At 37.9% G+C, this 26,432-nt stretch overlaps 1 protein-coding gene across 24 annotated transcripts in view; it reads right to left on the bottom strand.

Moving 5' to 3' along the window:
• LOC138241535 (focal adhesion kinase 1) overlaps positions 1-26,432 on the bottom strand; it is a 163,557-nt gene that overhangs the window by 21,653 nt on the left and 115,472 nt on the right. For 7 of the 24 annotated variants that reach the window (XM_069195128.1, XM_069195116.1, XM_069195123.1 and 4 more), the window contains 12 exons: positions 23,905-23,991; positions 20,247-20,264; positions 19,087-19,143; positions 17,825-17,869; positions 17,262-17,282; positions 14,827-14,924; positions 14,310-14,394; positions 13,307-13,407; positions 12,080-12,195; positions 11,873-11,973; positions 11,334-11,423; positions 8,075-8,279 (listed from right to left, as the gene is read on the bottom strand). In XM_069195128.1, coding sequence (XP_069051229.1) covers positions 8,075-8,279; positions 11,334-11,423; positions 11,873-11,973; positions 12,080-12,195; positions 13,307-13,407; positions 14,310-14,394; positions 14,827-14,924; positions 17,262-17,282; positions 17,825-17,869; positions 19,087-19,143; positions 20,247-20,264; positions 23,905-23,991 — 1,024 coding nt within the window. The remainder of the gene's footprint in view (positions 1-8,074; positions 8,280-11,333; positions 11,424-11,872; positions 11,974-12,079; positions 12,196-13,306; positions 13,408-14,309; positions 14,395-14,826; positions 14,925-17,261; positions 17,283-17,824; positions 17,870-19,086; positions 19,144-20,246; positions 20,265-23,904; positions 23,992-26,432) is intronic. The other 17 variants (XM_069195118.1, XM_069195130.1, XM_069195137.1 and 14 more) reach the window with 8 other exon arrangements.

Here is a 26,432-nt window from a genome sequence, read left to right as displayed (position 1 = left end):
TACAAAGAAGAGCCGTAGGTATATTTGCTTGATTTCTATGTTTTTCTCTTATATGTGAATATAAGACACATGCAGGAAATCGGTCTGAACTCTTGAAATGCTAAAATGCTTGCCCTCCCTTTTAAGTCTGCTATATCCATTATAAAACAATCTATTTATAGTAACTCACAATTAAGGGAAGGGTGACCTAGTAATGCTGTGAATATTCCCTTCCAACACTGCTTTAACGTTAAAGGCCAAGCACAACTGCATTGGATCTTTACTGTTTTATACTGCCAGTTATGGCAAAACATCAGGTTAACCATCAAGGACTCATATTTGACAGAAAGATAAATGTCTCTTCTGAATTGCCTGCCACCTAGAGAGGGCTATTTCTGGAAAAGGGGTTGCTCTGTGTAATGCTGGCATGTGTTCTTGTGAATGAATGGAAAACCCAACATTAAGACCATCTGTCCTTGTCCATCCTGAAATAATGACAAAATCTGTGCTTTTCTATTCAAACAAAACTGAACTAGATAACAATAATTACTTTAAAATACTATAGCTAACCACTGGTAAATCCTACTTAATAAAACACATGACAACTGAATATAATAAACTACATCCCAAGTCAGTAAGACTATTTTTTGTAGAAAACAGATGTTAGTGTTATTTAGCAGAGGTTCCTATTAGCACGGTAATCAAAGCACTTGAATCACTAATAATTTAGTCTCCAACCTTTTAAACTGATGCTTCCAATCCCATATGTACAATTTGAACTGAAATCAGAACTACTGAAACTTTTCGAAAGACTCACGACATTAAAATCACACAAGCACATTTACCCATAGCGAGAATCTGTTACAGCTTGACACCCAAACCCTGACATTGTGCAAACTGCAATTGCATTATCCCGCAGAACAACAAAAAGCCCAAGAAGCCCATCTGTTACCTTCAGCTGGGAGCACCTCATCTCTTATGCATACAATGGAATCCATTGAGATGGAAGATCAAACAAAGCACGTGAGGGAATGCCAGGAACAGCACACGACAGAGTGCGAATCCAGAGCTGACACTGACTAAGACTTACCAGAGCAGCTCACAGTAAAAAGAGCCTTTATCAGAGCCAGGGAGAAACGGACTGGCCTTCTGTGACGCAGCCTCCTCCCTGCCTAGCTATGCAGATTGTTACGCTTGGCAGCTGACCAACGTATAAAAGCCCAGGCAGGCAGCTTTTAAAAAAGAGGGCAGTTTGTACAACACTCAGGCTCCACAGAAATGGGCTGTTTGAGGGCAGTCCTCTTTCTGCCAGTTTGGCTGGATTTTTAACTTGCTAACGGTTGGTGCAGCAAAGCTCCAATAAAGACAGAAAGGTAGGGAACATTTAAACTGTATTCCTTTATCAAAAATCTTTCTGCTTCCCATGTGACAGACCGATAATATTCTGTAGTAATATAAGAATTTCAGCACTCTTTGGAAGATTCTAAAAATGTAAGGTTTTGTGTTTCAAGAGTTTATCAGTCATCATTATACTGTGCAAGAACACACAATTTGTTCATGAAGAAAATATTTAAATTTCATTTTTGGATAAATTCTTGTTTTCATTCTGGACACCGTCAACTTGCAGTACAGCAAGCAGAGACTCTAGTCTAATTATGACCTCTCAAGGAGAGAAAATACATACATAAAATTAGGCTCTCATCCTAACTCATGTATTTGATCTGTAGGTATCTATTTCCTTCACAATCATTTTAAAAACAGTAAATGATAAAATGCTATTAAACGTAATAAAGTTTTTACCATGCTGTAAATGATTTTACCATATAAAACAATTTCCTGCATTCCAAAGTTTATTGGTCATGGAGGTTTCCACAGAAAGTCCCACTGATCCTATGTCAAGTTACTTCTGACATTTGTTCCTCTCTTTACTGCCTGCATAGATATCAGACGTGACAATTCACCAGCAGACCTCGCAGCCACACCGGAGAGCAAATCTACGAATTCTATGAAAATGTGCACTTTTGTATTCATACCTATACAGCATGAAGAATACGTTGAAAATACACTGAGAGGAACATTTGAGTGCACAAAACCCTTTGGATATTGATTTTGATATTGGGCTTTAAACCCACTTCAGATGGGTTTTAATATATTGGAGGATTTACATACTCATTAATAGTTTACAGAGCTCTAATGACTTGGAATTCAATTTCTTTTCTGCGGCGACTATTTCACTATGTGGCGTCTGGTCAGGAGTATTCTTTACCATACATGTCACTGAAGTCTGCGCCACATGAAAGACAGCTCTCTGGCTTGTATCTAATAGCAACAGGATAAACTGCAAAAAATGTAACAGCTGCTCATAGTTAAACAATTATAATTGTAAGAAATAAGGAGTGACAGTGCTGACAGCTACACAGGCACATAGCAATTGGCGAAAGAGATCAGCCCCTAATCCTGACAACTTCATTATAAAACCGGGCACATCACGAATAGTTTCCCTCCCTATACTTAATTTATTACTTTTACCGATTCTAATACAAATCAATGTTTTGCATTGTGTATCTGATTTTAAGATGCTCATAGGACATATATTTGTAAGATACGTGCGTGTTGTGACCCAATTGATTTATCTTCAATCTAAAGGAGCTGAGATTTTCCATCCTAGGATGTACTGTATATAAATACAGATACCCTGAGTTCGCATTATTCCAGAATTGTATTTTTTTAAAGGAGGTCCACAGAAGGGCTGCAAAATCCCTGAGATGGCTTAAGTCACACTGTGCTCCTTCCCAGACAATCATGGGAACTCAAACTGCAATGCCACTTTAGGAAATACACATGCCATAAATAACTACTTCCAGAGGGGAATGCATGTTTGTAATGCTCTAGAGGAGAGAAGCTATGCAGGCTAAAAATCAACACTAGCATTCCGTTTCAAAAAGAAGGAACACATTGCTGATAACACACTTTGTTCACAATGACTCAGTATTAGATACAGAATCAGCATCTGTAATAGTAGTGAGTCAGTACAAGCTAAAAGGAATTTAAGTTCCATATACAGTAAGTGGATCATTATAAATCAGAAAAATTCTGGCATGAAAGTTTAGCAGTCTGGTACATTGTAAAATATGGTATGGCCTAGTCTATGTTTTGTCTGACTTTTGATATGACCTGTTCTGAACTGAATGTGATCAATATCTGTGAAATCTTTGGGGCACCCTTGAGGAGTAAGAAAAACAAAGGCACACAGAAACAGGTCTGCAGTTCTGATGGTAGGAGTGTGCTTTTCAAACCTTTGCTTTTTATGGGAAAGTTTAACGGCAAGATACAGTTGCCCATAATCCTTCTACGTTTTTATTTGAAATGCCTATATGCGCATGTGCATTGTAAGAACTTCCAAACTGAATTGTTGGGAGATAAAATGGAAAGTGGTTACCCTATCTAGCTGCATTACTAAAATTAAATAAAAATCTGTTCCGTCAACTAGTTTAACATGACACATTCATGTAAGAAACAATAGATTATCTTTCATCTGTACGATTCATTTACAAATGTTTAATAAAGGCTTCCTAAATATGTCTGCACTCTTTCCTCTTCTGCTCTTATTATGTTTTCATCATTTCGCTTAGGATAATATTTTGCGAAAAGGCTTCTGCTTTCCTCTGCTCTTGGTTTTGTTTCTATTCCACAGTCCTCAAGCATTCTTCACTGAGCACCACTAATAACCTGATAGACTGAAGGCTCTGCAAATTACCTTTGACAGTGCAGAGGAAACGGTTTCTATAAAACCCCAGGATCTCCAAAATGGTTCTGAGAAAAGCCAGGGGCCATGAAATTACTATATCAGTTCCATGCGGTTGCCTGTAAACAAGCCAAGCAGTAGATCACTGTATTCACAGCTGTGAAGGAACAAGGGTGCTGGTGTCCCAGGAGGGAGAACTGTACCACAGCGTAAAGGTTTACATCCCAAATGGCTTTTAACTGACCCAGCAACAACACCATTAAACATTTTCAACCCCATTAAACAAATGACAAACATGCCACTGCATTCAATTCTTGAGTTGTTTCAGAGTGAGTGGTAAAGTGTCTGACCCCTACTGTTCTAAGGCTAAATTATTTTGCCCTGTAACAAAACAGATTTGAGCATAATTTTATAAGAGTTTATTGAACAGTGTAGAAAGTATTCACCCCCATTGTATTTTGCCAATTTTTGTTGTCACAACCAGAAAACTCGACAGACTTTTTTTCCCTTTTAATCTACACAACAGTATCATTTATTTAAACAATATCAATGTGTTTAAAAGTTTGGAACTAAAAAGTTAGAAAAAAAAAATCTTCACTGGGAAACTATTCACCCCTTAGCATTAATACTTCTTAACAGGCTCCGCCTCAACCAGTTGTATTCAGAATTTACACAATATGCTGACTGGGATTCAATATGTTGAGGGGTTAGCCATTCAGATTGAACACATCTCTTTGTAAGGTTAAATACACCTGTCTGTGAGATCCCATCAATAGACATTACTAAGCAATAATAATAATAATAACAATAATAATAATAATAATAAAACTATTTTATATAGCGCCTTTAAAGATGGCTTCTCAAATCGCTTTACAGGATGACAATAACAATAAATAAGACTACAACAATAAATAAGAAGATTTCACAAGATAGGACACAATTATAATTACAACAATACAACAATAACAATAGAGGAGACCGTGGAAGGTGGTATTAAGAAGAGCAGAGGGGTGAAGAATGGAACCAGTTAAGTAAAGGCTTTTCTGAAGAAGAAGGTTTTGAGTCTAGATTTGAAGGAGTTTAGAGAAGGTGACTCTCTAATATCCTTGGGCAAAGAGTTCCAGAGCTTGGGGGCATAGCAGGAGAAGGCCCTGTCGCCCATACAATGTAGACGGGCCTGGGGGACTGTAAGGAGGGCAGAATTTGAAGAGCGGAGGTTGCGAGGTGGGGAGTAGGGCGATAAAAGTTCAGACAGGTATTGAGGTGCCAAGCCATGTAATATGAATATGAAGTCAAAGGAGCTTCTGTAACAACTAAGGAAAAGGTGTGGACAGACAAGTCAAGTAAGGAATATAAAAAGATTTCAATGGCACGGAACACAGTAAATCAATTATCAGGAAGTGAAGGACATATAAAAATACTCCGAAACTGCAATCACCAGTTCGTGATCCAAAACTCAGCAGCTGGGCAAGAAGGATATTCGTCAGAGAAGTGGACAGTGGTCTGATGAGACAAATTGAGTTCATTGGCCTTAATGCCAAGGATTATGTCTGGCGAAAGAGCACTGCTCATCACTCACAAAATACCATCCCCACAATAAAGCATGGCAGTGAGAGCAAAGTGTTGTGAGGTTGCATTTCATTGTCGGGGACCGACAGGCTTGTCAAAATAGAGGGCAGAATAGATGGAGCAAAAACCTAGAACAATCTGCAAAAGATCTGAAATGGGGATGGAGATTCATATTTTAACAGGACAATGACCCTGAACACAAAGCCAAAGCAACCCTTGAGTGTTAAAAAGAAGCTGAAAGTCCTTGAGCGACCCAGTCAAAGTCCAGGTCTGTGGCAGGAACTGAAGATTGCTGTGCACCACCGCTCCCCCAGTAACCTGCAACAGCTGGAGCACTTTTGCAAGGAAGAGTGGGAGAAAATTAAACCCCGTCAGATGTGAAAAGTTGGTTGCAACATAACGCAAAAGACTTGAGCATGTAATTACTGCAAAAGGTGAGGCAACAAAATATTAAATGATTAAAGTCCCGTGGGAAGGGGAGGTGAATACTTTTCCAAACTTAATTTGACAGTTTTATATGTTTGATCAAATTTAATTTTACAATAAAAATGATGCCCCACCAAAACATTTAGTATGTTTAGTTAACCATACAAAAAATGTTATTCAAACGTGTTGCAATTGGAGATGGTATCACAGCAAAATGCGGTAGAGGTCCAAAGGGGTCAATACTTTCTACATTCACTGCATCCATGTATCGATGTATTTAATCAATAAGCAATGCTGAGATGGGAGGGACAGCATTCAAAAGCTAATGAATATGCTGTCTCAGTATGTGATCAGAGTCATTACAAGCAAACGTATGACTCAAAACAAATTTTAAAATACTGTACTGCTAATGTGAAGGGAGTATATCTACAATAAATACAGTTTGCATTATGTGCTTCAGAAAATCCTTTGGTTGCTGATTAATGGATATTAGGACCTTAGGAACACAGTACTGAGATTCCACAACTTTTTCACAGGAATATGATAGTCTCCCATTTCATGAAACAGAATAATATAGTTCATTAACTTCAAATATTCCCATCAATTACACAGAAAATCACATCTTGCCAAAGGGACTCAAAGGAAAATGAGTCAATACAATGTCATCCTCAGATCTACAAAGGACATGTATGTGCAAAGTCTTCTTTTTCACAACAATCATAATGCAAGACTGACAGTGCTTTATCACTTGTATTTACTTGTATTTACTCTATCTGACGGTTCACTAACTTATTACTCAGCAGCTTCTCTTGAACTACACTGACTGCGCCCTCATTATGCTGGGAAACTTGTAATGAAATTGAAAATGACCGTGAGCCCTTCTGAAACTAGGGATCACATGTATAAGTCTTTTTTCTTATTAGAAAAAATTTCAGTATGTGCTTTCGTCAACTGTATGTGAACATAACATTATGCATGAAGGTATCTGTGCTCAATATGAAATACTTTAACAAAACTTAAAAAATTACCGAAATGCTGACTGGAATCTTGTGAATTGTCCGGATTTGGGGTCAGCCCATAAGCTTGTGAAAACATCAATGACAATTACAATAAATCACCTTCACAACAGTTTAAGTTAGAAAACAACTCCCCAACACATACAAAAAAAGCAGTTCTATTAAAGACACACACTAAAAAATAAATAAATATTGAAAACTATCTGAAACCAAATAAATATGCAGACAGGAAGAAAAAATTTAAATAAATAAGATGTTGGAATGGATTAATTATCTTACACAAATTCATCCCTGCTTCTCAAGCCTAACATTCAATGCCTTTTAAGGAATGGACTTGATATAAATAGTATTAACAGTATAAATATTTACATGGTTTCCAAGAACTCAGCCACTCTGAGACTGACGTAGTGGGAAATACCTAAAATGGAGGTGTGACTCACACAGCCTCAAAAAATAGTGTAAGGAAATTATATGCTACACGTTAACTTGCACACTATTCTTTTTTCAGAGGGGTTTTTTAAGTCTACAGGAACTCAGAAGTGGTCTCCAGTAGCAGCATTCATTCACAGGGCTAGGAAACCACGGTCTTATTTTGCTTTAAGGAAAAATATTTTCTAAAACTAAATCAGGAGAGGTGACAGAAAGCTACAATAAAATAATCTATGTGACTGGCAACTCTGTGAATTCAAGAAATCGAACCTAGTGGATGCTATTTAATATTTCTTCCCCCAGGTAGAAGTGGTATTAGATAAGTCTTGGCAGTATCATCCCTCTCTGCGAGAGTGCCAGCTATGAGGTAATACGCTAACAGGATGTGCTTCAGACTGGCAAGGTGTGAGTCAAAGACAAAAGCCCCTCTCTGAACAGCAGTGCTGTCGAACACAGGGATAAGCACAAGGCACGCCCGACGTCCTGGGGCAAAGGAAAACCTCACATTTGATTATTATGCAGTTAAACTGAAACATCCAATACCATACAATTAAAAAAAGCACAAAAAAATACTCGACAGCCTATTCAAGCACCTGTGTAAAACAGCGACACCTAGTGGGCAAAACGTGATTAGAAATCTGGATAATTCACCACAGTACATGGCATTGCTTTCATTTTTGCTATGGTAATGTTTTACTATATTTATTATCTGGTGGGGTAATTCTATGTGAATAAAGGACCACATTTATCTAATTTACATTACTAAAAGAATCGTGACTTGCTAATCCCAAAGAGCAAGAATTAGGCAATTCAGTTCTGTAACAAATCAATACTACCTAACAGGAAAATCTGGGGAAAAAACTACGCACCCCGATATAAAAAAAACATCTCAGAAAAGCAGTGGTATTACCTGAGCTGTACTTTCAGTTCAGTGAAGCGAGGTCTTTTACTGGGGTCGTAGGCCCAGCACTTGGTCATAAGGCTGTAGAGTGTGGGGGGGCAGTTGGGCGGCATGGCCAGTCTCTCCCCGTTCTCTATCCTGCCAATGACGTCGTTGTTCTTCACCCCCTGGAAGGGCTTCACTCCGTACATCAGGATTTCCCACATGCACACGCCTGCAAACACAGTATCTCTCTCAGAGCTTCTGTCTGCCGGCCACAGCACAGGAAGGACAAGCTGCTCAATCAACTCCTCTGTGTTCAGGTGTGTATTCAACCTAAGCAGGTGTGAGCCTGGTCAGTACCTGGATAGGAGACCTCCTGGGCTGCTGCTGGAAGAGGTGTTAGTGGAGCCAGCAGGGGGCGCTCACCCTGCGGTCCCTGTGGGTCCTAATGCCCCAGTGTAGTGACAGGGACACTATACTATAAAAAGGTGCCGTCCTTCAGATGAGACATAAAACCCAGGTCCTGACTCTCTGTGGTCATTAAAAATCCCAGGGCGTTTCTCGAAAACAATAGGGGTGTAACCCCGGTGTCCTGGACGAATTTCTCATCATTGGCCCTTACCAATCATGGCCTCCTAATAATCCCCATCTATGAATTGGCTTCATTACTCTGTTCTCCTCCCCACTAAAAAGCGTTCTGGTGCACTATGGCTGTCATCGCATCATCCAGGAGGATGCTGCACATTGGTGGTGGTGGAGGGGATCCCCATTACCTTTAAAGTGCTTTGAGTGGAGTGTCCAGAAAAGTGCTATATGAGTGAAAGCAATTATTAATATTATTCTAGCTGGGATAACTTTAATCACTGGTAGAATAGACAGATTTCCAGGATTTAGATTTTAAGATGCACTAAAAATACCTCTAAACATAATTATGTACATCTGTATGCATTGTAAACGGTAAGAGGGTCCATCAATAAATTCATAGAACAAAGCAATTATATTCATTGCAGTTTGGTTCAAAGATCATTCTTCACATTTTTGTGCATGCTACAAAATCAGTGCCTGTTTCTCTTCCTAACTGGAAATGAATAGCAAGGCTCTGCAGCAAATGGCGTGTTTATAATGACTGAGCACCACAATTCTCACTATGTATGTAATCTGTAGCCAAGTTCGGGTGTGGAAGAGTCACATGAAGGTGAAATGAGTTCTGGATGTCTTCCTGATGTCATCACAAACTGGAACCTTTAACAGTTGCATAAATTAGAGAAGTGCAGAAGTTGGTATTTCATGTGATAGTATTTTAAAGATAAATCGTAAGCATTTGGATAGGTCTAAGCTCTCAGTAAGAAGGCTGTCCTTTTCAAATCCATTCGGGAACAGTATTAGTAGAAGGGTTTGCTGTCTTATACAGTGTGAGACACAGCAGTCTTGTGGTTAGAATCTTGTACAGTACCTTGTTCTGAGAACTGTGACTGACCCTCATACATACACGTCAGTGCATTGTGACAAACTTGTCACATGAAGACAGTATATATATAGAGAGAGACTAGACATAAGTACACTGAAGTTTGGAAAGAAGACTTCTTCATTCTTGAACCATGTGCAGCAGTGGCAAAGACATGAGATCCATTACTTTGTGGTGCAGCCCTCTGCCCAATCCATGATTCACTCATACACTGTGAGCCCAAGACCAATCACATTCAGGGTGATTCATGGGTTTCAGCCTGGCTGTAGTTTACAGTGCTCAAGTTCAATGACTAGCTAGTGTTCTAGTTCTGTGTGTAGAAGTTTGAACACTTTATTTTAAAATCAAAATCTGATATTACTCACATGTCTAACCAGTTTTATACATGTTATATACGCAAAAAGTCAAAATACATTAATTCAATTCTATATTCACACATAAAAATAAGCTCTCCATTCAAACCGGATAAAATTGTTTTATAAGATGGTTATATTATATTAAAATCTCTCCTATTACAACACTGCATATTGGTGTAATATTATTGTTTCTGAAAACACCCTAAAGGCAAAAGATGAATTTAGAATATTTTGTATTATAAATATATATTTTAAGCAATATATAAGGAAGATTCATAAGATATTACAGGGAAGTGCAAAGCGCAGAGGTTATACAGAATATTAAAGCTGAAAATTTAAAATCTTCAATATTACTCAGCATGTGATTCCTAAATCACAAAAATATGGCCTCCCATACAAATACGTAAAGTTTACCTTGGTGTTTCTGTACATTTACAGTTTGCAAAAACTGCAGTAGCGAACGACAGGATTTAACTTCGTTTCATCTTGGAGGTTTTAGCATTCATAGTTTAATCAGCAACTGTTGAACTAAAACCATTCTGAAAATAGTTTGATTACATATAATAAACCCAATACCACAGTACTTGTGCTTTACATTGTGGATATACTTGTTTTCCCAAAGATGTTGCAACAGCAGAGAAAGGCTTGTTGAAGTCCTTGAATTATTTACTGCTACCGCTACTACTACCACCACCTTATACTTACATAGTGCTTTTAAGACACTCCCCTCAAAGCACTTCATAGATAATGGGGACTCCCCTCCACCACTACCAATGTACAACATCCACACCTGGACGATGCGACGGCAGTCATAGTGCGCCACTACGCTCACCACAAGGCCAAAGGGAAGGATGCCAGGGTAACAAGCCCTAGTGTTTTCAAGAAACGCCCTGGGATTTTTAATGACTACGGAGAGCCAGGAGCACGGTTTTACATCTCATTTGAAAGATGGGGACACTAAACCGTAAAAAGGCCCTATCACTATACCGGGACATTAAGACCCACACAGGCTGCAGGGTGAGCGCTCTCTACTGGTCCCACTAACGCCTCTTCCAGCAGCAGCCTTAGCGTTCCCGAGAGGTACTGACCAAGCTCATGCTGCGGGTTACAGGGTGATATGGCTGCTGGCTACAAATAACATACTGAATATGGATTAAATGACTTGCCCTTATTTGTAAAGTTTCCTTTAGTTATATGTTTTGATAAGGAACAATTAATAGGGTTTATTCAATTGAATAAACCTATTACTTGTTCCTTGAAGGCTACGCATGCTGACACAGCTACCCACCTGAACTACTCATATGCATTGATAAGTTTACTTTGGCAGTAGCTTGAGTCTGTGTTCAATGGTTTAAGCAGGTTATGTACTACATACACATCTGATCTGCTACAGCCAAGTTGCATTGTGTAGATCATTAAACGATAAAAAAGCAGACAATACTTAGTCTAAAAGCATTACACTCACCGAACATCCACACGTCACTAGCTGAGGTAAAACGTCTAAAGTTAATTGATTCTGGAGCCATCCATTTAATAGGTAGTTTCCCTTTGGAAGCTGAAAATAAACATAACTTAGGTAAAGACACATGTGCACGCATGTAAAATAAATATAAAATCCCAATTATGAGAAAATGCTCAAATCTGGGTGAAGAATGGCAGTCACTAAGCTTTAGTATGCAGGAAAAGGTGCTGAAGACCGAAGAAGACCTGCAATTCCTCAACGAAAATGTTGATGCCTGTAATGTGTTCTAAGTTGTAACTTTTCTGAAACTCCACCAAAAATCCTTATAAATTATCAAAAGTCATACTGCATAGAATCTGTCAGCTTTTGGAAATGTGTCTTAAGAATAACTTAAAATTATAAAGATGCTCTGTCCTCACATAGAAAATTGTTCATTCATAGGAGACATTTTGAGGTGTTACAAATTCCTGAATATTAATAGTTCAGATTTATAACAGAAGAGGACAGCATTTTCACTGTGCTGAAGATATGAGGAGACATACCTTTGTAATAGGAGCTGTCTTCCATGTATCTAGAGAGCCCAAAGTCTCCCAGTTTCACACAGTCTGTGGAAGACACCAGGACATTTCTAGCAGCTATATCCCTGAGGACAGAAGCATACGTTCAAAAAAGCAATTCAAATTTGATCAGATGCATATAATGGAAAATGTTCAAATGTTTTGCTGGTGCTGGAAGACAAATCAGCTTACCTATGTACAAATCGCTTGCTTTCTAAGTAGGCAAGAGCTGTGCTTAGCTGGTGGGCGAAAAGAATCAGCGATGCCAAGTCCAGACTGTATTTTCTTACTTGCAAGAAAGATCGCAACTGTCATTAAAAAGAAAAAGGAAGCCTCTGGAATTAAACTGCCTACAGATATCAGAGCAGGTCACAAAATCCCACAAACAAAAACTGTTATCAGAAATGGAACAAAAATACTGTGGTCTTAATATTCATTGGTCTTCACTGATGCTGTGTTTTCACCTGCAAAAGACCTTTGATAACGATGATAAACGTTTTACACAATAAGCTTTATGCAATAAAACTAGGAAAGGTCACATTTAAAAAAACAAGCAAGAACATCTGGAAATAAATGCAAAACGTTTTATGAAAAACATCGGTACTGCATTATTATAGAAATCCATTTGTGCGGATGTCATCAATGCATTTGATGAATAATAGAAGACCGTTTTGTTTTCCAGCACTTATGTTACATCACACCTTTTCAAAGGCAATGAGCAGCTGTTGCATCTTCTGTATATCCCAGTTTAGCAAAACATTATTTTCCTTCTGGATGTAGGATGTTCATCTCAATTTAAATATTGTAGTGTTGCTGAAAACAACAAATTCGACTACTGCAGAAAATAGGTACGCATATCATGAACCTGTTACTATATACTGCAATTTCCCTCACGGGATCAATTAAGTATCTATCTATATACCAACTGCAATACTTAAATTTGTGTTACAGAAAGACTCATGGACTCTTTACCTACAATACCCATAAACTGTGCTTGAAGGATTGATGAGCTAAAACAATAAGCAGCTGTTTTATAACATATTTGTAGTGTTTTTATCTAAGAAGCCACTGTACACTGCACACTTAGAAAAATACTAGAAATACCACCAGATGGCAGCAGATATAACCATTTACGACTGGAATCTAATTTGAATTCTAAACTAGAGACAGGATACCTTTGTGAGGGATGAACAGATATGGGAATTGACTGTTTTTTATACCACACATTCTGTTTACCAAAAAAAACCACCAAGTCTTATAACTCTTATTCAATAATTTATGGTACACTGAGAATAAAAAATGTATTTTATTTTGAAATGCCAGGATGTATTTGTCTTTGGTAGTCTGGGCAGGGAGGGATAACAACAACAAAAAACAACCTGCATAGGCTGCAGGGGTGAAAGTCACAACAGTTCTTACCTCCCCAAGTGTGCAGAGCTCCATGATGATCCAGACAGGGTTTTCTGTTATCACTCCTATCAGCTTCACTATGTGGGGGTGATCAAACTGCCGCATTGTCACTGTGGGGGAAGGAAGACAAGCCATGATCGTTTTCACGGTCCAGAGCTACATGATTAGATGGATATACTAAGACAGTATATCCCACATATTGTGGATATACTGTACAATGACAAAAAAGCACACTGCAGCTATTTAACACAGAGTTACACAGAATTAATGCTCCAGCCAGATGCCAGCTTCCCATAACTTGCCAAGTTTATTTAAAAACTAAATTTAGACTTAAACCAGCCTCTAGGTACTGCCGATTAACCTAAAATCTGGGATCACACTATGCTTGTTATACTACTCCGAAACACCTATGTAATACACCATTTGAACCTGAAATCATTTAACCTTCAATGCCTTCAAAACCCCAAAGAGAACATTCTTTGGCAATGACTATTTTTGTAAAGCTATTTTTTGTCTGTTTAAAGAAGCAGCAGAATGAGGCAAATCAAGAGGCCTCAGTTCATGCGTAAGAGGTCTAGTTTCATCGTACTCAAACAGTACTCTGTATTCTGCAACCCACTCTAAATTCTTCCAACTTCCTTATTTTTCTACAATCTGTATAGCTAGTCCCACCTTGTCTGGGTCTTTCCTTCACATAAAGAAGTCTTTCTAACGGGACTACAGAAGACTGATAGTTCTGCTTCCAGGCAAGCTGACTTCCAAGAGACTCTTTAAAAAGAGCATTTCATTTATGTGCAGTAATACTAAACACATGGCCACAGACAAAGTATCTGAATACTGTTTACGTACAAATCTGAAATTGGTTAGGGAAGAAGTAAGTTTGATGAATACAAATATGAATGTAAAAATAAAATAAAAACATTGATCCCTATCAAAATTTCAAAACATTCCATGATTCTTTGTGAAAAGACCAAGCAGTAAATGTACCAGATGATGCAGAACCAGTACTTACGAGCTTCTTGCAGAAACTTCTCCCTGACGCTGTCAGACGTGCAGTTTTTACACGTTTTAATAGCCACTGACAGAGAAGGATTTTCCTGCAAATAGGTTAAAAATACAAAAAAATAAAAATACAAATCTTTATTGGGACAATCTGAAAAAGGTGTTTCAAACAGGTTCCAACACACTAAAAATATATCACCTCCAATGATGTAAACATAAAGCTAAAGGAAACCTGTCTTTACTGCACCTTAAAATTTTTAAGAACAACCTGGAGACATAAGGGTCATTGTCTAGTAACAGGAAGTAAATTGTGAATTTTCAGTATTCTGACAAAAAAGCTACCAACACAAATTTCAAATTGCGGTAAAGGAATTTTGCTAACTGCCACTATATACAACATCCTGTGAAAATGTCATTAGGTGTAATTATTCTAACTGTAGGAATTTCCTAAAAATGTTTATGTTCCTCTAATCACTTTCTGCCAGTAAAGGAAAAAGTTATGGGCTGATAACCTCAGAGCTCCTTACCGGACTCATGTAGACTCCCTGGTGTACATCTCCAAACTGTCCTTCTCCAATACAGCGACCCAGTTCGATCCTCTCTCTCTGGATCTCGTAGTCCCTGGCTGGGAAGGCAACACAAAAAAATAAGAGCTTACAGAACAATTCCATTCCATCTGGGTAGACATGCTTGCAGAATGAGAAAAACAAATGGTTTCTTTTCAGAAATCTGTCCCACCTTTTGCATTTGATAAAATAAGTGTTCGTTATGGTACAAGTCATTTCACAACATTATTCCACACCAGTCACAAAAGATATTTCAGTTTGCCCAAAACAGTTTCTTTTTGTCAAATACACAAATGATATTATAATCAGAAAGCTGCTGTCAACACTCACTAAGCCTTACTTTCCGAAAGTTAACTCCATGGTTATATTTTGAATGTAATGTCTCACAAAACAAATCCATGCAGGGTGTTAAGTACTCACATTAATATCTGTAAGTTCACTACATTTCAAACTCAAGAACATTTCAAATGTAGCTGGTTCTTAGAAAACACAACGCAGTAAATCCAAGCAAATAAAAACAAAACACTCAAACGTTTAGACTTATTTTGGTTTAGAAGCAAATTAGCAATAGAGAAATAATGTTGTTGAATCAATGGAACCTGCATTCCCAATTTTTTCTTTTGCCAAGACTGATTCAAATTGTGTGATTTTGGAATATAAAAAAGTATGGTGTAATATTTTAATTTAAAATTTAAAGTTTTGGAGAGGTATTTCTGTAGTTCAGAACAACAGAAGTAAGAAAGATTTTGTACCTTGTCTAGGAAGATATAACACTATTTTTAACTTGCCAAGAAACAAATGAAAGGTGCTTTAAGAAACATTTGCTTAATATTCAACTGGGTTCAGGAGAATCTCACAGAATCACTTATTTTCTAACCACTTTTCCAATTCAGGTTCATGTAGGAGAGCCAGAGCCTATCCCAGAAAGCAATAGGTGCAAGGTGGGATACACCCTGGATGGGACAACAGTCCATCACATGACAGACACAAACACGCACACACCAGGGCCAATTTTCCCAGAAGCCAGTCAACCTGCCAGTATGTTTTTGGACTGTGGGAGGAAACCAGAGCACCTGGAGGGAACCCACATTAGCGCAGAGAGAACATACAAATTCCATGCAGATAGTCCCCCAGGAATTTAATCCAGGGCCTCTACTGCAACACCCTCCCATCTAATTGAGTCATTTTATACCAAAATATAACTAGTGCCTGTGTACATTCCTAAAATAATATAAGGGATGACTCTGAATGTTTATTAAGAGCATTTGGTCCTTCTCTTTCTTGTTTGTTTTAATGAGAAAAGGATAACATTTTCCTCTACAGGCTCATTCTGGAATAGTAATCTCCTAATGTGTTAGGAAAGACTACGACAACACAGAATCTACAGGACATGAGCACCAACTATCACTTGCTTTTTCCAAACTGCCATTGTGGAAATCAACTTGGGTTTTGTCAGCTGGAGGATGGTCTTACTGTGAAGATTCAGTCCTGTAAGAGCTTTGGCAGCACTATTGACAGCCGAATTCTCTGGCCATCTCCACCACACAGACCCATCACTTAGATTGTTGTGTGCTATCTACTGGGAATGTCTAAATACAGTTGATTTAAGGTATAATCTGTATTCCAAATGGCAACAACGCTTCTTGTACTTAAAGCTGAGGTGGGTGAGCTTTAATAAGCTTCATTAGCACCAGACACATGTAAAATTATGTAGACAGATTTGTAGCAACAATTTAACTTTAAATATACCAAGTGTAAGCAGAGGTTTAAAACTATACATTTAAAGAAGGTAGTAGTTCTTGGAATTCAAACTCACACACATTTGTGATTTCAGGCATACTGAGGATTTCACCGAGTAAGTTTTGTCAACTTATTAACTAATGTTTAAAAGCCATGTTTAATACTGAAGATGTGCCATACAGAACTACCCACTCAATGTTCTGCAAACCATGCAGAGAACTTGAGGCTGTACTGATGCATAATGCATAGAATGAATACTCCAATCATAACCAAGTATTAAAAAAATGATCCCCATCACCCTTCCCTTGTCTTTTCATTCTTGTATGGAGAACTTAGTCAGCTGTCAGAATAAACCAAGAAACAGCACAGACGCTTTGAAATTCACTTCAGTCGTGTTACATACGGTAGCAGTCTGGTAAACAATTCAATATTTTAAATTGGATTCAGTACATAAAGGTACATTTTTTGTTTGATAAAACCATCATCTTGGGAGCTTGTTTTTGAAATCATTAAATCAATTAATTCCAAGTGACACAAAAATGTATGAAAGGTAACCAAACAAAAACAAGCCAAAGTAAAAAATAACAACACAGCAGACATTTAGGACAGGCAGCAAGCACACTGTAACAATGAAAGGAAAAGAGGAACACCATTACCTTCATCTAATCCATAGCTTTCTGCAGTGCAGTTAATGGAAAGAAAAATCAAAAAAGCTGTTTTTTAGAGCACATCAGATTTTTGATGACACTGACATTGCATTGTTTTTGACGCAAGTGGGCTAATGCTTTAGCAAACAACATTACACAGGAAAATGATTCAGCAGCAGAAACATATATCTATATTAAATAAAAATGACAGTATCAGTGCACTCAATTGACTTCAATGTTTTTTTTCCCTGCAAAGCAATGCAGCAGCCATGACAATGACAACAGTCTAAACTGCTTTCAGAGATGTTACAGTTTTTAATATAGTATATTAAAAATCCCAGGTACTATATCTTTATAATTGGGGGGTAATGGGTTTGCTTGCATTCATATTGCTAGAAAAATGAAATAATCATGTTTGTAATACTATCATACTAAAATTCATCTTGTGAACTACACTGAAAATTTAAGGCATGTTGTCATATTTATATTACAGTGAAATCCACAGGGGTACTATCACTTATGACCATTCCTGCCGATACACATGCATGCTGAAAAAGGTAGCGTCTACAAACCTGCAGTGGGGAATTTCCCCTTTAGCTGAAGTGTAGGGTGCATACCTTTAAAAAAGATAGCCACTTGTTCTCATCCCAAAGATTTTATGATTGTAAGTAAATTTGCACAAATACATTTTCTGTTGTAAGGGGTAATTTAGCCATGATTTAGTAAGTTCTTAAAAGAAATGTCTCCAAGAATCTGCTGTTGGGTTCATTAGGTTCAAGAATTGACTCAAACTGCTTTATAGAATTAAATCCTCTCAATCAATATGTGCTACAGTACAAATTTCTCTGGTGTTAATGCATAGAAGTTTAACTAATTAGGTTTTGTTGCTAGAGGATTAGACTGTCACATTTGAAAAACATACAGTTCGATGCATAGTATTTCCCACCCAAATACTAATACTACTACTAATAATATAAGTAAAACAAACTTTTTCCATAAAGCAAAGATATGAACATCAAACAACTAATTTTGAATGAACGGCAAATGTTTTGTTTTGCTCCTAATGGAAATAAACGCCGCTCACATTCTGGTTTACAGGTTAGAGAGAATTCCTTCCTTCCTAGAGAAGTAGCCTTTCACACAGAGGCACAACTAGTCAGCTGATTTCGGCTGTTTCCCCCATGATGATTTCTCATGGAAAATAAGCACAGGAATAACATTTCACACTGTTTATTCAACATTACCGCTTTTACTACCTGGATACAGATTGAAATACAGAAAACATGGAACATGTCTCACTCCAGTGAACCAGGTTACCCATGCTTATCTGTTAATACATTTAATTTTAATAATCAAAAAAAGGGAAACCTAAGACATGACATGGTAATGCTCAATAGAGCTGAGGTAGGAAGAGTAAACTGAACACAAACTGCCAGCAGATCAAGCTGATAATGTTGCACACTGAGAAACGAAACAAATGTACAAAATTCATTTAAGAACCTAGTGTAATGATCTCAAAAAGGTTTAGAATTCATGATAAAATAAAGCCAGGTTATTTGATTAAATCACACCAGAACTGCCAATTTAAGGAATGTAATTGTATCCGTCTTTTCGGGATTTTAGTGATGCTTCAAGAAAGAAAGCTAAAAAGACGAGCAATATTTTTTAAAAAGTAGGTTAAGGTTTTACAAACAAACCATGATCAAAGAAACTTGAAAAGAAAACACATGTTCTTGCAGTCGAATCTGGTCTCGAGATAACTCTCACAGCTACTGCTATGAGACATAAAACTAGTTTCCCTGCTGCCTGACCTCACATTTGCTGTTGTACTTACTGGAGGGCATGGTGTACGTATCCTCTTCGTCTATGATTTCTGCATAATCATCTGTCTCTGCAAGAAAACAAACTTTTTTAGGGTCTGAGAAGTCCCACAGGCATCTGTGTTAAATCTGAAATGCTACTTTTAGTTAAAGAAAAGCAATTGGGCATTAACATTTCCTAATTTTTCCGGACACACACACACACTCCTCCCCGCCCATCCACACTATTATGACAGCTTTTGTGTAGTGTAAAATGCACTGTCCAATAAGAGCACATAAACACAGCTATGATATTTGAGAGAAGGGGAGGGAAGGAGGAGGTGGGGTAAAGGGATGTGATTTTTTTTTAGAGAGAGAAACTTCAGGAAAAACAGATTAAGTCATCAGTAACTCAGTCATCTTGTCTGTAACACCACTTCTAGGAAAATGTTACAGTAAACGAAGCCAATGCTTTTAACACAAGAATTTTGGAGCTCTAAAAGGACTTTTTTTTGGCTGAATAAAAGTCTTTAAGATAATGCTTAGAATGAGGTAACTCAAAACGGCAGCTGCAAAATGTTCCTAACATCACTGGGTTATCTTCGGACAGAATGAGACGAGACAGGCCCAAGTAATTATTGTCAAACTACAGCAGCATAGATTAATTCATCCATATTCAGAACACTGCTTTTCCTGCCAGAGCCTAGAGAAGCACTAGGAGCAGGGCAGAACAGAGAATGCAATATTTGTCTCACTCTACATGGGATGCAGGTCAGTCTTGGAGCCACAGAGAAACAACGGTTTGGAACAGAGAATCAAACTTAGTGAGCTGGTATTTGTGTCATGGGAGTACATCCATTACTCGGAGATCACCCATGTGGATGTGCAGAGAACGTGCAAACTTCACAGAGAAGGTGCCCCAACCCAAAATCTCTACTTGTGAAACCAACCCAAATTTAAATTTTACTACTTCCTCATTCTCATCAAGATTTCATTCAACCATATACTATTATGATAGAAATATACACTATGTATATTTACGTTTTACACTGAAAACCAAAAAAGCATAGCAGCAGACAATTATGAAACTCAATGTACAGCATGAGATATAATCAGCCAATTAGTCATCTAACCTATTTTTGATATTAGTCACAGGAACAGACAGAAATAGTAAAAAGGATATGTAAAAAATTACCATCCCCACTTATTTCATCTGGAGATCCAGGTAGCATGCAAAGAGCAATGAAAAAGGGAAAGAGAAGCAGAAAAAAAGATTACTTCATTAAAGAGTCATTAAAAACTGATACATGATTAAAAAATGTTAAAGGCCCATAGTCTACTTTTTGAACATTCTGTTAAAAATGTTTGGCTTTGAAGTTAGAATTCAATGATTTATGCATGCAATGAAGCTGGAGTGCAGTTTACCGGCTACCTGAATTACAATTTGATTCAAACAAACAAAGAGCAAAGCTCTCCACAGACCTGTCAGCACTGTAACAAAGGGTTAATTTAGATCAGCAGCATTCAAGATCTTAATACATAATCAGTTTAAGTGTGAGAAGGGAATCCAGAAGCAGCCATTGCAAAGTCTGTGAAGCAGTCTCACAGCCACCAGGGAGCAAGGTTTGTTAAAATTACCTCCTGAAGAAGGCAAGGTGCTGAATGAAGTGGTATTTTGTTCCGATACCCTCTTGTTATATTTCAAACATCATATATAAATATAAAACGATATTAGCTCAAAGTTTATTTTTTTTTATACTGAAAGCACACCTTTAGGAATGCAAACTTGCTCTGTATGGTCTGTCTTTCCTTAGTCCTGAGATATTGTTTGTGTGTTTAATGATGACACTAAATCATAGTGACCTACTGCATCTGTATGGCAGCTCATCATATATTTACTGGACTCCTTATACAAATACATTCAAATGTCACCCTACAAGTAATGCTCTTGATTTTTAACAATTTATTACTGGTTACTTATTATTCAACATAAGTATACATTCATAGCGATAAGATGAGTGAAAATGTCCTGAGACTTATTTTTCAATACAGTTCCCATTACAGTCCTGTCCTCTGTACCAATGTGGAAGCCGTGCCATTATAGCTCTGCAAAAGAAAGCTTTGACAAATGACTGTTTTCACGTCGTCAGTGGATTGAAAATGGTGCTTCTATAGGGAATCTTTCAGAGGGCTGAACAAATGAAAGCCAGAGAGGACAGGTGTGGACATCTGTGGATCGCTGTTAGCGCTTTACCTTTTACAGCCAAAAAATTCAATCACAGCTCTCCACTTAAAACATGATTTCACTATTTTAGCCATTCCGAACTCTGTATGCACTTATATACTAGTGGTGGGGCCAAAATTATTTGTCAGCAGTGGCTGTAAACTAAGTAGTCATTGTTGGCGAAGCACTAATTTCAAATGCAAAACTATGAAAACTATTTTGAAAAAAATCAGGAACCTCATACATAGTATTTAAACAACTGAAAACATTTTAAACAACGCTAAACTTCATTCATTGAGTTCAAGGTACTGTAATGCAACAAACCGTTTTCAAGTACATAAAGATTAAAACGCATATCAAACACGTAGCCATTAAGATTTTTAATCAAATTACAACTACAAATGATAAAAGGTTTTAAAAATCTAAGAGCAAAAAAGTACATTTCAAATTAATTCAGTTCTGTAAATGGGACATAAATAGCTTTATTCTGTTACCATACAAGTTACAAAATACTTATGCAATACAGAGTATAAAAGATTTATAAATTCACATTTTCTACGTAAAGAAATGTTACAGGTAGTCCTTTCAACTAACTATGATTTCAATGGTTTTGAGTTGCTATTGCAAATTTAAGTAATTTAACATCCTAAATATGTTGTTCTGTCAACAAATACTTGCTCAGGCTTCTGTCAACAAATACTTGCTCAAGTACAGTAATTAAGAAACCAAACCCCTCATGTGTGTATCACTAAAGCTGCAGCATTAAAACTTTTTTTTTTATTTACATCACACAGAAAATGATGACTGTGGATTTCCAGCAGAATCCAGAATTATCCAAATCCAAGTACAAACCAAAGCGTAAGGAAAATCTCTAACTTCCAGGAGATGTAAGCAAAATGCCACACTGATGGAGTAATAATTAGCAGGTTTTTTAAATTAGTTTTTATGGGAAGTAAATATAAAAAGCTAAATTTAGCCCCACATTCTGGCAGTTTTGCAGCGCATTCATCTGTTTTCAGATTAAAATGAAAAAGAAGTGATTCATTCCGTTGTGTCAAGGGTTTTAACTGAGTTTCTAGGTAATTTAAAAGCTCCTATTCTAGACAAAATGAACTAATCTAATCCTTTAGACAAAAACACACTTATCTAATCTTCACCATCCTGTGAAGCCTTTTCAGCTTCAATTACGTCTTCTCAGAACAGAAAGATACCGCCTGGGGAGAGCTCCACTGTTATTTCCCTGCTCGTCAGAGAGGCAGTGAAGTCTGCCCAAACTTAAGCCAAGGTGCCTTGGTAAATCACTGGAAAAGAGTGTTGCCATGCTAGTTCTTTCTTCAAAAAATAACCTCAACAGCATGCACTTATAGTCAAAGAGGCAACACAAATTTGACAGAAGGAATGAGAATCTCCATACCTCAACACACTCACATGTGCAAGTACAGACAAGGCCAGTATAGTTGTAGGTTTAACAAAGTTGCTGACTGTATGTAGGTTAAGTCTCCATATCACAGGTGAAACTTTACACAGTATCACCTATTGTTTACTGTATTTCCTACCATGTGTTTATTTTATGAACACTAATCAGGAACAGCGTGTTCACAAACTTGTTTCTTAAAATCTACTGAAGGGAAAAAATGTTTTCAATATGGGGAATTTCCAGTCTTCAGAAGGTAATCATGACAGGAGCCTGAGGTACATCCCATGTGTTGTTATATGGGGTGTGACACTTTTCAGGCAGTAGCATGATCATGGTTGGTTATTAAAAGTTGTGGATGCAGTATTATACGGTTTTAGCTGGATAACAGAGCAGTGGTTTGTCATTCAATCTATTTAATCAAGCAAACAAAAGACTGAGAATGCAGTACCGAACCAAAACAAACACATCAAATTAGGATTAACTGACGTTTATTTTCGGAGACAAGCCTAAAACATTGCAAGTCACGTTCATTTTTGTTGCAATTAGAGGCGTATATATTGGATGCAATTTCTAGTCAATACACTCAAAAATAGATTTAGTTTTCATGCGGTATTATTAAAAAAAAAACCAAGGCAAAAGTAGCTCCACCCAGCCTTTTCTCCTCTGTCAAACTAGGGTAACTCAGTTTTCTTCCTGATTCATGTAAATCAGGGTCACAGGGGAGCTGGAGCCTAACCTGGCAAGCAATATGCTCAAGGCCAGATACACTCCGGATGGGTCACCAGCCCATCGCAGGGCAGAAACACGCGCACACTCATTTCCCAGAAGCCAATTGACCTGCCTAGGTTTAGACTGTTGGAGGAAACCTACGCAAACGTGGGGAGAACATACAAACTCCCCGCAGATAGCTCCCCAGATTCAGAATTGAAACCAGGGCCTCAGCCCTGTGAGGCAGCAATGCTAAACACTGTACCACAGTGCAGCCAAGAGTGGATTCACTCCTATTTCTGACTTAGTTAAATCTTTGAACTTTGGCTATCGACTGAAGCTGTAACAGGGCCGAGAGTGGACTTGGCCAGGATCAGCCCCTGGGCTTATTCACTGAGCCTCTGAGTGGGGTGAGGAGGAGGCAGACAGGTGGTGAGCTGGTTGCTGGGCTGGGTTAGTCAGGCAATCGGGAGCAGGCCAGCAGTGCCAGCGTGAGTGCAGTACCCTTGGGTGGAGACTGATGCGAACAGAAGATGAAAGGAAGGAGAAAGCGCCTGGCTTTCGTAGCTCTAGGCTGACTGTGATTCACTCCTTCGCACAGTGAGACAGGAGAAGAGGAAAGAGGAGAGAAGAAACAAGATGGGAGAAGAATGAATTCTGAAATTGGAAAAGGTCAAATTGACTCAAGAGTCTTTAAAATATAAGGTGGACATATTAAGCAAATTAAAAACACAGAATAAGAAATTGAAAAGGTGACACCGGTGTAATTATGGAATTATTCAGTTTAAGCATGATAACATCATATTAAATGCTCGTAAAAATCTGTGGAAACGAAAATAAATCAACAAAAATTGTTATTCAAACTAAAGGATTATTAACACAAATGCTTTTAAAAAAGGGTTTTATGAAATGTGCCATTTTTTGGCACTCTTTTTTGAGGTTGAATACCTTAAAATGTGAAACTTCTAAATGTTCAGAAAACTGTCATTGTTCACTATTTCTTATTTCTAACCATAAGCGTGAATAGAAGACCATATACATTTCCTAATCATAAAGTTCTCCCTCTGGTGCTTGTCTTGTATTTTTATTTAGTAGAATACCGGTCCTCAGAATTGCTCGGAGAGTTCTGACAACACAGCATGATAATGCCATTAGCTATTCCATTCACAAGAGGAAGCTGGCCTTTGTGTAGTAAATAGGACTGTTCACATCAAGAACGAGAAGGAAAGGGAAAACTTAAATGCAATTGAGAACAGGTCATTCCAACCATACGATCAAAAGCGAAAGGCAAAACATTTTTTCCCCACAGGAACATCCAATTGCTTCTTGACCAAAAGAAATACACCGGCTTTCAAACTAAAATAGGGCTGATATTTTCTACACCATTACCTCCCAAGGTACTTTTATTTCCAGGCAGTGATCCGAGTGATGCTCAACAGAAAAATACTTTAACATCTCACTACTGCAGAAGTGGTCATGTAGCACATTCTATGCACCAATTAGCCCTGTCAGTATGTAGTGATTTGCGGTCCCTCTTATGATATTATAATGTAGCTCTGTGTGGAGTGATTAGAGTACTGAGACAGAGAAGACTGCCAGTGTCTTCAGCATTCCCAAATTGGTTATCTGATAAGTCATCTCACAAGAAACCCTTTCAAAGTCCAGTCTGTCAGAGGCTTCTCTTAGCCTAGACACTGGGTCACAAAGCACACAGGGTTGTCTGTGCTCTCTTGGATTACTATAGCTTCAATCAGCTCTTTATTTGTCACTCACTGACTCTGGCATTTAGCATTTGCCTGTTATACTGTATGGGCCCGTTATTATAGGCTGTTGTTCCTGACATTTAAGATAATAAATGTCACGAAACATTAGCATTTAGACTGTTGGTGAAAACAAGTCAATATGGCTCATTTATCTAGAAACGTTACTGAGCAATGCAGTTTGCAGATGGAAACCTTCTGTTGTACAGATCTGTAAGTTGATTAAATTGCCAAATTCAGCTGTGAAGATCTTCCTTCTGGCTTAATGCCTAGGCAGTGTCCACCAGTACCAGGGAAATGGGGTTTGTTATTCTTTAAAATTCCAAATACTCCTAACTTCTTAAGTTTTAAACATACTGCATATGCTGTCAATCAATCTGTCTGCTTTTAAATTCAAACACCTACCTTAAAAGGACATATCTATTTGATGCATCCACTTACAGCTAATGAGATCGAAACTGTTGAAAAGGCAGATGCCTTATTAAAAAAAACACGCATGAAAAACCCACCTCATTTTGCACAATATTTCAATCTATCTTCATAACATTCAATAGCATAAATCAGGAACAAGCAACTTGTGCTATATAACACTGTCTGAATCAAGCTGATTAACAGTAGTAACTGCTACCCTGATCAACAGGACTATTTTGACCACGTAGTTCACTAAGTGGCTAAACTGTTGTCTTAACTAGAATTAATTTACCCATACGCTAAAACTTCACTGGACTCTTCCGTTAAGCATCCCGACCATTCCCTCAGATAAATAACCAGATGAACCAGGTAGATAACGTGGGTATCTTTTTGCAACCAAAAGAGTTGCAAAGGCCAATACACGCAATGTAATGAAAAATAAAATTTAAGCTTTCCGTGGCATGAAACCAGGTTTTAAAAAAAGAATGTGCAACTGTAACACTATACCCTTTTATCGCTAAGAATGATTCAGAGCAGTCCCGTTCAGTGCTTGAGCATGTGAATATATACATGTAGCCGTAAATTATAAACTTTTTCGTAGGAAAACCCCAAATACCCACCATTCCAGCTAGCAAAAATCCATCTACGCTAAAATAAGTAACTTTACTTGTGAGAAATCCGCCATCAGCTTATCAGTAAAGACATGGGAAAGACACATGTCCTCGAAGCTGTCATGGAAGAGGCTTGCAGTTGTCTAGCACAAGTGTTGCTCCTGTTGGGCAGGGAAGAGACAAGGGGCTGGCGAGCTTCCATGGAAAGGCCAACAGTGGAGGAGCAGGGCGCACTTAGAGATTCATCGCA

The sequence above is a fragment of the Lepisosteus oculatus genome, chromosome 10, assembly GCF_040954835.1.
Source record: "Lepisosteus oculatus isolate fLepOcu1 chromosome 10, fLepOcu1.hap2, whole genome shotgun sequence".
Classification (NCBI taxonomy): domain Eukaryota; kingdom Metazoa; phylum Chordata; class Actinopteri; order Semionotiformes; family Lepisosteidae; genus Lepisosteus; species Lepisosteus oculatus.
This window is presented reverse-complemented; position numbering and strand designations above follow the sequence as displayed.